The sequence below is a fragment of the Corvus hawaiiensis genome, chromosome 2 (genome assembly GCF_020740725.1).
Source record: "Corvus hawaiiensis isolate bCorHaw1 chromosome 2, bCorHaw1.pri.cur, whole genome shotgun sequence".
In the NCBI taxonomy this organism is placed as follows: Eukaryota; Metazoa; Chordata; class Aves; order Passeriformes; family Corvidae; genus Corvus; species Corvus hawaiiensis.
This window is the reverse complement of record NC_063214.1, coordinates 109,811,139-109,825,437: the sequence shown is the minus strand read 5'-3', so window position 1 is coordinate 109,825,437 and position 14,299 is coordinate 109,811,139. Positions and strand designations below refer to the sequence as shown.

Below are 14,299 nucleotides of genomic sequence, written 5' to 3'. Positions count from 1 at the left end.
TGCCAGTTCAGATCCAGTTTACTTGTAGTTTTTCTCTGGGGGTTTAAGGAAACATGTAGTAATATCAGAAATGACAAATTTAAGTCAGTTAACATTGCCATCCTAATTACAAAGTATAATACTTTAGAATCCTAAAATCAGAACCATAGAAAGAAATGAATAAAGTTTTTTGTTGTAAACTGCTGTCTAGACAAAACAGTTGTGCAGAAAACGCACTAGTCTTCCAAGAAGAGTTTGGTTGCTTGCTTTTAATTCTTGTACAACAATCACTGCAGTCTTTTGTTACTCAGAAAAACTGTATGAATTAATGAAAATAAGCAATATTTTATTTCAATACCAGATTTATGGTTTGTGTGTTACACTGGGGCTGGTTTTATTTACTGATATTAAACAGATATGTCTGAAACACAAAGTAACATAAATTAGACATGCCATGAGACATGTACAATTAATTTCTCCTAAAATGTGGATAATTCAACCCACTTCTATGCCAATTCTTTTACACTTTTAATGGTGACAGTGACTAGTATTTTAGTAAGAGGGTAAAATTCAATAAAACATACGAGGACAGCCATACAACTCAAAGATACTGTTTGCACAGCTTCCAACTCCACTGTGAAAATACACCCCCTCCAAAATAGAAATAGGCACTTCATCTTTAAAAATGAAGCCCTCTTATGTTCTTCAGTCGTCATCAACAGTTGGCTTGATTGTCACTCCTCTTCTGATCTGACCCCAACCAATTAAACTGCAAAAAGAAAAGGTTTATATTACTTTTAATAGTAGTCAGAAATATCCTGTGTAAGTGAACATCCTTCTGTCCTTTGTATGCCTTCAGTTCTTACATTTTGAATTTTCTACACTTATCTCCCACCCAAAACATCCTACAGGAACTAAACCTGCTTAGTGGAAACACAGAATAGAAAAGGGAGAAGGACAGAGGACATTTGTAACCAGCTAAGGGTGTACTGAACAGTAAGCTGAAAATCTGAAAGTATTGTAACTTATGTTGTACTGGTGCATGGTAGATCTATTCACAGCTGGATCTCTTTCACCTGTGTCTGAAGTGTTGCATTACTTTAAAGCAGAAATGAAAGGAGTTCAGTAGGAGTACAAACAGCTGTAACTCTCAACGAACAGGTAGCCTGTGACGGTAACTCAACTCTTGGGTAAGTGCTGCTATTTATATTCAGAAAAATGAAGGCCTTTTTTACAGGCCACTATTGCCTCAGAAAAATATGCTTGTAAAAAGAAATTCAGAATACATCCATTTCCACAGTCAGCAGGCATTTCATATTATTAATAAGACTGTGTTCAAAACCTTTCCAATTTCTGGTGAGGAACCACACATGCATCTCAATTTACCTTGCTAAGCAGTAGAGCCTGTCTTGGGACACCAAAAAAGGACCTGAAGGTTATTAGATCAGCACTTCCCACTTTTTAGTACCATACCCATAGGGCATAATTTGACCATCTTTGAATTCACTGATCCTTGGAATCACTGGTGTACCCCATTTGCTGTTTAGCCTCTCTCTATGCATCTGTATATTTCCTTTTTATTTTATACCTCTTTTTAGTCTTGCTTTATGAACTTCTGTATTTTCAAGACTCCTTTGTCTCACACTGCAAGTTCCTTTTCACAATACAAACTGTATATTATCTTCACTCCAATTAGATTTTATTATGCTGCTTTTCCCAGTTTGCCTTCTTTCCCTTTTCTCAACTTCCAGTTTCCTTACATTGTCTTTATCTTTTTAATACAGCGTGGGAATCAATTTTTCAATAATTATCTTTACAGCAGGCTGCCCCTATTTTCCCACCTCATAATCCAGAGACAGGTGGTCTTTTTGGGCAATATTTGGTCAAGTTTTTTTAACTGGGAAGGAATCTACAGAGGCAACAAAAGACACATTACAATTTGCACAGGCTATCAGTTTACAGCCTAAAAAAAAAAAAAACCCAAAACATAATTTCTATATACTTTCTCCTCTTCCTTATGTTTTACCTGACTTAATTTGAGTCCTGCCTTTTTTTTTCTCCTGTTCAAGACATGTTATCTTTTTTCTCCTGTTCAAGACATGTTATCTTTTGTCTTGGCTTTTTTTTTTTTTTTTTTTTTTTTTGGAGAATAATCTCTTCCCTAATTTGTCATCTTGCTCTGAGACAGCAAGCACTAAATTCCTGTCTACATTTTCTTGTCATCTGAAAAAGAAACATGCATCCATGGATATTTAAAGCTTAGTTCCTTTCCATACAGTACAGACTTCTTGTAAAAATGGCTGTGCTCTCTCATACTACAACGGCTGTGCAGAGCCAACAAATCTAAACACTCTTTATGTTCTTATCAATCCAGTCTTATGAAACACGCGACAGGTACAGTATATGTAATCACCTAAAGAGACTCTGGCACTACGATAAAATGAACCACCAACCAATTCCATTCATCATTTTCAGCCTCCAGATGCTTCTGTGCAGTCAGACATTTTGTATTTGTAATTTGATTGGGTTAATCCAGTTGATACTTTATTCTTTCCTCTGTGCTTGTAGTACATAAAACACTTGAACATCCCTCCTGTGTTCCCCTGCTGTTACTTCCAGGTTGCACTGGAGATCACATGCAGCTCCACGGGTAGAACACAATTGAGGTGTGCATAAAGACAGGTTTTGGCTTAGTATTTTCAGAATTTCCCAACCCCTCTGCCAAGATTCCCTACTGAGCCCAATTTACAGCTTGGCAGTTTGGGCAACAAACCATGAACCTCAGGTGTTTCCTTGTCTGTTAATTAATAGGTACCCTCCCAACCATAGTGTTTGTTTACAAAAGAGGGTAGCAATGAAATTAAGCATTCCACAAAACTATGGTGCCAATGAGATAGGGGAATCCAGAAGAATTTTTAAGACAGACCTATACCTACCTATTCTAGTACAAAATCAGATCCATGTATTTCTTTGTTAACAATGTAGCAACCAGGTACTCTACCAACTTTTCATCAACTTACCGCCAGTGTTTCTCAACTCTTCGACTCAGAGCAATTTTTTCTCCCACTTCTGTGCATACAGGGTTAGTTAGCACAATCTTCCCTAAATCAGCCTTTACAGCACTGACTCTCCCTCCAGTAGATAAGGATCCTATGTTTACCATTAGAACTTCATTCTTCGATAATTTTTGCACCTGAAGACAGACATACAGAACTCTGAAACATAAGGTTTAGTACTACAACAAAAAATAGCTCAGACAGTACCAAGTATCTTCTTGCCACAAGAAAAGGTATAGCTGAGAAATACTGTAAATACAGACACACAAACTATGGGCAGCAGTGTCAGTAGAAAAAATTTTTATATGCAAAAGGACAAATACATAAAGATGTTGTACATGTAGTTTTGACGTTCTTGGTATGATGTACTTGGGATTTCTCTACATTTTCTATATACTGATGATTTCACGTAATGTGTTAGAAACAAACAGTCAGAGAGATATTGTTACAAACTGTGATGTTATACAGATTATTTACAAGAATATTCTTGTATTCTCATTTCCCTTATACCTACATGCAAAAAATCAAAAATAGTTCATTTCACAGGATCAGAGAGCGTTGAAGCACTTTACTTACTGTTGCATGAAGCAGCTTATAGATTTAAATGCTAACAGGGGAAATATTTGATTTGTGTAAAACAGATCGTGTTACACAAACTGTTTACTGTTAATGTCTGCGCTGTGCCTCAAGTTCACTCTCTTTTCAACTAGAGTATTTCAAAAATACTTTAAGAAGTTCTGCAGTGAAAAAAATCTACAAAAAGCATGTCAGTAGGAAGCAGATCAGTACCACTGTAAAACTAATTACTGCACAAATGAATAGGATGATAACAAAACACAACTACCATCATGTTTAGAAAAATACCTAACCTGACACATAAATCCTGTATGCTACTTTAAACTACTCTGATATGAATTTCTACTGCTCTAAAAAGCATTCTTCTGCAGTATTAAACAAGGAGATAAGTTTTGTGACAAGCTTATATCAACAGGGAGACAAAATTTCTACATATGATCAAAGAAATATATTCATTACTGCAACTTAGCACAGGAAGCAAAATCAGGAAAAACAAAAGAAGGGGCACAGACCTTTGCGGCTTTCTTGTCTCCTTCAGTGCGCACACCTAAGAGTCGTCTCAGCAAGAAGTAGGAAATTTCTAGCTCTGTAAATATTTCTGGCAGTGCCCCAACTGCACCAAGAACTTGGCCCACCATGCGGTCAGCTCGGCACAAAGTGGGATCAATCTTAGTGCCAACACCTACAACACAACAAGGGAAGTGGCAAGGAGTAACTGGAAGGTAGCTGTCATTTTCATGTGCTAAAATATTTGAAGATGATCAAAAAAACCAGAGAATGTACTGGGAATTCCCTATTACCTGGACAGCACTTTCAAACTGTCAGCAAGACTGTGAGCTGTCTAAACAAATGAAGAAATATTCTACTGTTAAAGCTGGTACAATGAACAGTGCAAGTTGATCTGCATTGGCCAGTGACATTCAGGAAAATTATTTATGCCTTAAATATCCATTTTTCACACCAACCCTGTCTCTCTCTACATATATGAATTGCCTAAAATTTCTCACTGTATTTTTGTTAATTACACTGAAATTTGTTGCTGAATGAAGACAACTGTTTTCAATAAGCATGAAGAAATAAATCTTTTCATAAGATTCTTACCTATAAGGCCTCCTGGAGCAGCATATTGTAGATCGTTGTGTTCAGCAAAGAGTGACACAATTTTGGAAAAGATTGGCTTGCACATGAGTTTTCCTTCACTGTCCTTGGATACAATACCAGGGCGCACCTCAATTTCCTGGCCCACCTAATTACAAAAGTGAAAAAGTGATTAACTGGTTATTTCACAGGAACATGAAGCTGACTAGTCACAGATAAGACCTGTATATCCCAAGATCTACTTCTTACACAAGTCTTTGGTTCTGGGCTACTGCAGATTGTAGGATTTCTGTTGCACCATTTGCTGCAAATTGAACAATACTTGCGGCAAATGTAACAACTGATTTTTCTTTTCAATACAGTTTGTAAAACTGCTTTAGCAAACAATCTTTATCAGCAATAATTCCAACATCTAAATTTCAATTTATTTTTTAAACACAACATTTCATTTAGAAATATTTCAGCACTGAGAAAAATTGACTTAATTCAATCAGTGTAACGGATCGACATCAATACACTGCAAACCAAAGAAAGTACAAGCCGTACAAATGTTCTGAGACATAGTTTGCTCTCCAGCCTAGCAGAACAACTTTTAAAGTTTCCATCTACTGCTGGCAAGCAAGGACAATAAAAAAATGAAAATACATAGAATACTTAAATGGGGAAGTGGGACCTGTGAGAACTCACAGACACTTCCAAGGTGCTTTTAAAATTCTTTTGCTCTCCTCTTCCCCACAATAATTCAGCAAGTCCAAGTGGTAGGACAGGAAAAAAAATAGCTCCTTCCATTTTTTTAAGGCACTAAATCTGTTATCGTTATTAGCAAAAGTTAGGACTACAATAATATATTTAAAAAATTGAAATCAGTGCTTCTTGTTCTGGTATTTTGAAACTGTCAACTAAAAATGAAGTACAGACAGAAAGGGTAAGTGCCATCTGACTGTATTCAAGTTTTAAAAAAAATCAATTATATAATAGATATATTTTGTAGAAAGCATAGAAAAACTCTACTCATTGTCATTACAAATTTCCAGTTAAGAAAGAGAAAGGGTTACCTTTAAAACACCCTTTAGAATACTGCCACCAGCTACACCTCCCTTAAGGTCATCAACTTCACAGCCAGGCTTGTTGACATCAAAAGATCTAATTACTGAAGAGACCATAACCAAGTTTATATTTAATATCAGATTTTTAAACAGTGTCTTTCGTTAGCAACTTTGACTGCTTTTCTGGCCTTATGAAAAGTATACACACATTTATAAATATTACAAAAACAGAACAATCAATATTTTATTCCAAATTTTTAGGCAGACTGTTGATTTTATTCTCAAAACCATTTAAACTGCTCATATATATAAATGTTTCTTATGACTTTTTCTGCAGAGCAGAAAGTAACTTAAAGATCTGTATCTGAAAAAGAAAGCAATGATCAACCATTTTATAAAACCCCTTCAATATTCACAATGTTAGTCGTGAATACTAGAACTTTGTTTTAATGTATTCATAGTTAAATACTGTAACCTTGATGTAACGTGGTCAATTTTTATGCATTTATGCAGTGTAGGACTCTCTTGGATTATTTGAAAAAAAGGCAAACAAATTAATTCATTGTAGGAACTGCATTTCACAATATGCTGGACAAGAACTGAGACTTTGACAATTATAACCAGGAAACAGGAGACTAACACAAAAGATCTAACCAAGCTACCCAAAATATTTCCATGGAAATAATATAATTTTCAAATTCATCAGTTGGTCAATATTTTGTTAAATCAAAACTATATTCATAGCAACTAAAGGGATTTTTTTAAGACACAGACAAATTTCTCACTTTTATTGCATTTTAGTGCTGTCATATGCACAAAATATACACAAAACCAACAGCAATTAGCAGTGAACAAACAATACAGCTCTCAGAAAACATGTAAGTTTTAAAATAAGAGTGTTCTAAATACTCCTTTTAAACCCACCTCTGTTTAGGGCACTCAGCATGTGCTAGGCACATTCTAAAAATGTTTGGCCACAGACACCCAGGCCTGAGCACTTACATACCAATAAGCCTTGGTTCAGATGTGAAGTCTCGCAAAGGGACTGGGATTTTCTTCACTATGTATTCACAAACCACCTCAATGTTGTATTTCAACTGTGCTGAGATTGGAATTATTGGAGCTCCTTCTGCAACTGTACCTAAAACAAAATCAAGTTCAACAGTAAGCCTTTATAAGAGTACAATATGACCAAATGTTCTGTCCTTGTTAAAAACACTAATGAATTTCATGGCACGTTCTGTGTGTATCTCCCAAAGCAGTTTCAGAGCATTTATCCTTCCCTTCAACACCTTAGCTCAAATCAGCCACACCTACTTTTCAAGGCATTCTGAAAATGTGCAAGATAATCTTCCACTCCAAGGGAGAATTCACTTCCTACACTGTGATCAAAAGTATTTTTAAGATTTCCTAAGAGAGATCAATATTCCAGTTACACCAGTATCAATTTTACAGTCAGATTTCTTTATGACAAACTAAATTTCCTGTTAATTTAATGATTTCTGTTTTTCAAATTTTGCAATACAAATACATATTTTAGAAAAATCCTAATTTTACAGAAGAATGCATTTACTAATCTAGGTTTGTTAGACATCATTAGTTTTAATTTCATCTATGTTTCTTGTGATTGCTTCAGTTCTCAAACTCCAAATTTACACATCAAGCCACTCTGACAGAGTTGTTACGAACAGCTTCTGCAAGGCAACAATTATGAATTACAAAAAAAAGAAAAAAAAAAAAAGACTCATTGGCTACTTTTGATGGTGACAATCTAGCTCTGCAGCTTGTCACACACCCCACCTACTGCAGATAAACAGGGATAACAGTGGAAGCTCCTGGGAAAGATAAAACTCAAAGCACGCTAAAGGTGAGCAGAACGTTACAGAGTAGGATAACACTGCCCAAACGGGATTTACACACAGATGAAAGAGCAATCTTTTGTCATTAGATAAAAAAAAAAAAAAAAAAGTATTTATACCTACAAGATGCCCCTAATGCGTACAGCTTCCTTCTCTCCTGCACTCCAGTAAAATCACAGTGCAATCTCTACCAAAGAAGCAATCCAGGAAGAAATCACAAATCCACTGAAAGCTACTAAGTAAGAGCCATTGTTACTAGTTTTATATCCAGAGCTCTGACCCAGAGCCATAACGTTATTGCATGCAGTCTGCAACAGGCAAGAAACACAACTCCGGGGTCTAAAGTTCACATTAACAGACCATATCCACCAGCATTGTCTAAGAGAAGCTTTTCTATGAACATATAGAAAAATCACTCTCAACACTGAATTTCCACCACTAACTGGACTTCTGCTCTCGAAAACTTACCTTGTACAAATGCAAGAATCTGTTCATACTGTTCTTTAGCCTGGCTCTCCTTCACCAAGTCAATCTTATTCTGTAGAATCAAAATGTGCTTCAGTTTCATGATTTCTATAGCAGCTAGATGTTCTGAGGTCTGAGGTTGAGGGCATGACTCATTACCAGCTGAAAGAAGAGAAGTAACTAGAATATAGAAACTATAAAGATGGACAAAACTCCTACAGTTAAGACATCTACTTCCATCCACTATCATTACGTAAAAAAAAAAGAAAAGACACTTGTCTCTCAGTAACCTACAGGTGAAGCAACCAAGTCAATAAGCACCTATTCTCCCTCACAACTGCTGGCTGTAGCCTCCACACAATGCAGGACAGATGAGAGGCTACCAGAGAGGTTCCCCCATTCAACCTGCTCCCACCTAAAATATCCAAAGATACCAAGACCTAACTTGATCTACTCCATCCTTTAGCTCTTCAGATATTTCAGTGCTGACAGTAGCGTAATAGACAAATCACCTTTCAAGAAATATCGCAACATTTTCTTATCAGTAAAGTCATAAAAATACCAAGATCCCCAAACTCTGTTATACTATAATTCTATCAAGTATGTGAATAGGGCTGCTATCAGTATAGTTTAGATTTCAGCCATCTAAGAAGCCAGCTTTGACTGATGGGCCATTATGGTGGTTAATCTTGCTTGAAGTTTGGTCTATCACACTTTCTAGAGATAAACAGGCAGAAGAAATGACAGCTCATCATTTATCTCAGACTTTAAATTACAGTATCTGAAGCAGTTTTTTTTCTTTTGCTGACATATCCTGTCAAGGTAAGATAATTGCTATGTATCACTACAGAACACTATAATGTTCTATACATACATAAAAATTAGTTTTACTCACTTCCTGTTGCTGGCAAACCAGAACAAAATTTGTCTGGATTAAATTAAATCTCCTGTATTTAAATTTTGTCCATATTTATCTGGGTTTACTGTTTGTACTGTTGTTTGTGAACTCTACTGTATGACAAAGACTACATGCATATTTAAAGGAAACTGAGCCTTCAGAGAAACTCCAAACGTACTTGTAGCTAATCTGTTTCCATAAAGTGATAAAAATTTTACAGTACTATAGTACTACAAGGTTTCACGTTACCTATCTTCTGTCAATGGGGCCAGCTACCAGACTAGTGAGTATGGATACCTGTGCTTAAAACAAGCCACCTTGTTAGAGTACACTGCCACTTTAGCATGACTTGATTTTCTTTAGCACGACTTGATTTTCTTTAGCACATCTCAAAAGCATTCACTTGTTTAAATTGCTCACCACCTCCCAGGAGATTTTAAAGCCCACATAAAGTTGCTTCATGACACTACAAAATGGAGCTCTGTTTTTGGGTAGCAATTGTTACCTATCAGCAGTAAAGCTGCATCCATTACTGCTGCACCGTTCAACATAGTAGCCATCAAAATATCGTGCCCAGGACAATCCACAAAAGAGACATGCCTGTTGTAGGAGAATGGGAAAGAGAAATCCAAAAGCCCATTATCAACAATTCCTCTGACTGATTAATGTCAGTGATTAGGCAGAGTAAGTTAAAAGTATCCTTAAAATAGATAAACATTTTGAGACAGATGCTGAAAAGCAGTATCTTAAAAATATTTTCAAAAAAGTTCTAAAAGAACACAAATGCTACTGAACAGCTACTGAATACTTTTTCTGAGTTTTAAGATTTAATACCACATATCCACATTAAGTTCCTCTTTAATATTTCACCAATTTACTTGTAAATTAGATTAGAGTTAAATGCACTGGAATAAAAACCCGAAATCAAACCAACCTACCACCACTAACCCAAACCCAACACACCAAATGGGATTTCTCTTATCTCTTTTAAAAGGTATCTCCCATTCTCCAATTTTAGGAAATTATCCATCTTTAATTAAATGGTTATAACTGCACTTCAAAGATTTGTCTACAGAGATGCTGTTACATTTCCAACCTTATGATTTTATTGTTTAGACCAATATTGTATTCACTATATTCTTTCCTGAACCTATCCAGTGAAGAATCCTCGTTTCTAGTGGCAGGCCACCAAAAAGCAAGGGACTGATGTGCTGCTTTGCTGATAATGTTAGAAATCTACAACAAGCAAGTAACAGTAGGATAAAGACTGCAAAGCTTTTAACCAGTTGTTTCACAATGGCTGCCTGCCTGTCACACTCCAACAGAAGTTAATCTTAGTACAAGTGCTCTGCTGGGAATCTGAGAAAAGGAAAGACACGTGGTTACAGCCCCATAAGTATTTCATCATAAGCACAAACTAAGAATCTTGTACAACAGTCTTCATGACTACTCTCATTTGAGCAATCATTGTGCAGACTCATGTAACAACTGCTGTGGTTACTAAGCTTCCATAAAGACTGTGCTACACTTCATCAGAAATCAAGTAAATAAAGAACACTTGGCCTCCAGTGAGAGACCTTATCTCACATTAAGCATCAGGCTTTCATATATTCATTTTAAAAGCTTTGAAAACTCTGCCTTTAGGAAGAAAAAGTTTAACAAAGGTCATCCTCTCAAAAGGAATTTTGAAGATGCATTTGTAAGGTCCACATTAGTTCTCAATCTGTCTGGTTTAAAATGTACTTATATTAACAGCAGAAATATTTCACTTCAAAGTCCTGCAAGTAGCTGAGGACAGCAGACACAGCTGTGCTGTACCATGGAGTGCTTGTCACCACCAACCACCAAGGAATTCACGAGAGTTTAAACAACATCTTAGCTCAGGGGTGTCCCATCTAAGAATGTGTAGTCTGCCAGAACCCATTCAGCTCAATCCTGTTTTTGTAGAAAGGGAAGTAAGCACAGTTTATTCCAGTCATTTAAAGCAGTTACCTGACTAGTTTAAAGTTCCCTTTGGTGCCAGGAATATCTGTAGGGAACTCATCTGGGGTGCTACTTCCACAGGATCGGTAACACTCTGGTCGAGAGCAGCTTGGATCATCCAGCTTGTAAATCTGTGATTTTTTAAAATGGAAAAGTTTTAATTCCTCAAGGGTTAGTTACCTGTAAGCTTACATCCCCACTGAAGTATATTAGCAACATAGGGGCTACATTTACACTAATGACTCACCTTTGCATTAGCATAACCCAGCTTGATTGTGATATTTCTTTCCAGTTCATTTTTAAATCTGACAGTATGAACTCCAGATATAGCTTTGACTACTGTCGACTTTCCATGCGCTACATGACCAATTGTACCTGTGTTTCAAAAGGAAATGTTTGTCAATACATCAATGTTTAATTCCGTGCAATGTTCCACTATGATCAACACACAATTACCTCAAATTCTTCACAGCCATTAAGTCCAGAACCCCATCAGAAGGATATATGGAATTTGTAAACATTTTTACTTAAACGAACAAGATCCAAAATTGAGCTCCCAATGGACAGATCTTTACACTCTAATGAAACTCATCCCAACGATTAATTTCAAGGTAAAACAAACATTGCTTTAGCAACTATTCCCTATGCCATTCACCTGTGTTCCTGAAGAAAAAATGGTGCTTTTCCAGTCAAAAGGGCTTGAAAAGTCCCTAAACCTACTATGTAACTGTTTCTGTACAAATTTCTTGGAAGTGTTACCACATAGGCACCATCTGCTACTGCACAAGCACCAAAAGGAGTCACCTTAACGCACCCCTCTTTTTTATAAGTTTGCTTTTACCTATATTAATTGTTGCTTGTCTGCTGATGACTTCTGGTGAAAGAGGCGTCAACTTGGTAACATCCTGTATAAGGGAGATTTTAGAATTTATTCACCTTGTATATAAATGTTTAGAAAGTTAAAAATTTAGAAACTTGAAAATTAACGAGTAGTTCTACTCAGCAAAATCAATTTAGATTATATCCATTCCAGTCTTTTAAACATGTGAAATATGACCAAAAGGGAACCAAGCCCTGCTTGTGAATCAGTACAGGCTACAATTCAAAACCCTGGCTGTAAATTGGCACTGACTGCAAGGTGTTAAAGACAGGAGGAAACAAAACAAAAAACCTCAAAAGAAGCTTCTAACAAAACACCCCAAGCCCTTACCTACCCCCAAACCTAAATTACACGTAACAGGCAAATTCATTTTCAACAAGCTACAGGATGAACTGCACTAATATTTTAAAAACAAAGCTTTGTCAATAAACAGTTGTTTAATTGGTGTAAGGTTCCATTACAGCCAATATATAATTACAACTAACACTTTTGAGTCAGTGGGTCCAGAGGTTTCCCTAGCACCATGGATTTTTATTCTTTTTAATGGCTACTTTTTTCCTCAGCTACTGTTATCGCTACTTCAGGTACCAGACAAAATTTCTGCTGTCCTAAATAGTCTGTTGTGTGAACTTATTGAAAGCCACTGGCAAAATAAAGCACTCACAAATACACCCTATACAGATAAAGAAACAACACTGAGAGAGTTGTTTAGGTTTTTTTAAAGCTGTTTGTCCACATAACGGACAAGTGTTGAAATCCACTGAAATGTTCCCCTGTTCAGCCAATTTCCATCCTGCATTGAATTCATATGGATGAGCCACTCAGTTCAAGCAAAGATTCATGATGCCAAAAGAGTCCTTGGTGCAGGACAAGATATAAATGTTTTGCTAGGATACAAATAACACACACATTAAATCACGTATTGTTTACACTGTTACATGAAGGTTCTGTGCACAGTGATCAAACAGATCTGTATAAAAAACGTAAGCTCACTCATTCTGTTCTCAAGTACGACATGAATAAAATGTTCATGTTCAATACAAAACAAATTTTGAACATCCAAGACACACAATTAAATTTATATTTATTGTATATCGAACTTAAAATGACTTCCCAGCGATGGGAATGTGACCTGCAGATGGCACCATGTGGCCGGGCGACCAGAACTTCAGCGTGATGCAACTCCTGCCACCAGGAAAATTCTTCCTGGTGCACACAATTATGCACGCATGAAGTTTTTTCTTCAAGACTGGTATAAGGCTATTGCTCAGCAAGAAGCTCCACTCAGCCATAAGCACTCAAGGGCCGACAGAACAGGCCTTAAAGGTAATTCCTGCTGACACTCCAGCTAGTCCTTTTCCGACTAGGAAACGCCACAACAATGAGAGGAAGTAAAGAAACCGTCTCTCCTAGCTGACATGCTCGCCGTAACACAAAGGGAATTCCTGTGCTCAAGCCCGAGGAACATCGAACATGATTACTGTAAAGACAAATAAGCCGTTCCAGTTTGAACACCAGGGACACAGCAACAGGATTTTTGACTATATACATTATATATATACACTTGAATTTGAAATACACATTACATAGACACTTATACTAGCATACAAGTGTAATAAGTGAGGCAGCCAGGCGAGACACTTAACAGGCAAGACTACCAAAGCGGGAGACCACTGCAACTGGTTGCAGTGGTAGTTACAGTGGTAGGTAGAACTGGTATTTCTCGGCAGTTGTCAATAGTCAAGAAAATTTTGTTGGCAAACCAAGCAAGACAGGGCTGGTAGCCAAGCCCTCGAGCTTGCTGGAGAAATACAGCGCAAATTCATGGTTCTACTTTGGCAAAGGAAGAGTCTGTAATACCGCAGAACACGGCAAACCTTACACGGGGAAAACTGCACTCACCAGTGAGCCATAAAAGCTTCACTCGCACACGCGGGACACGGACCCACAAGCCTCGCACTCAAAGGCAGGAGAAGCGCCTCGCCCGGGCGTCCCACACCCACCAGGACCGGCAAGACCTGCTCCCTGCGCCGCTGCTCTGCCCCGCGTCCCCCTGCCTCAGCTCGGTCCCAGCGTGCTAAACTCGGCCCCCCGAAGCGGCGCCGCCTCCCGCGCCCCCTCAGCGCGCACCAGCCGTGGTGGGGCCCGGCAGAAGGCTCGGAGCCCCTCGTGCCGCACCCCCCCACTCACCCGCCCACAGCGGCCCGCCCGCTCCCTCCACTCCCTGGGCGCCTCCGCCGAGCCCCGGGAGCCCGATCCCACTCCTGGACGCCCCGCGGGCGGCGCTCACCAAGGTGCCGAGATCCTGCCGGCTGAGGTGCGGCTGCCCCAGAGTCACTCCCGCCTCGTCCCCCGCCATCTTGGCCCGAGAAGGAAGTGAGGAGTCCCACGCGGCCGCCTGACCGCCGGCTCCGCTCGGCACCGCCGCTGCCGGCCCGCAGCCTCTGGCACCCTCCGGC

At 38.2% G+C, this 14,299-nt stretch overlaps 1 protein-coding gene across 1 annotated transcript; it reads right to left on the bottom strand.

Annotated features, from left to right (window-relative positions):
• Positions 1 to 14,237, bottom strand: EIF2S3 (eukaryotic translation initiation factor 2 subunit gamma). Its single transcript, XM_048288182.1, has 12 exons — positions 14,131 to 14,237; positions 11,802 to 11,865; positions 11,208 to 11,335; positions 10,970 to 11,091; positions 9,483 to 9,577; positions 8,083 to 8,241; positions 6,762 to 6,896; positions 5,765 to 5,859; positions 4,713 to 4,857; positions 4,124 to 4,293; positions 3,000 to 3,172; positions 1 to 748 (listed from the first exon to the last, which is right to left on the bottom strand). The coding sequence occupies exons 1-12, from the start codon at positions 14,197 to 14,199 to the stop codon at positions 685 to 687; spliced, it is 1,419 nt and encodes a 472-aa protein (XP_048144139.1). The 5' UTR covers positions 14,200 to 14,237; the 3' UTR covers positions 1 to 684.
• Between the last annotated feature and the right edge of the window lie 62 nt (positions 14,238 to 14,299).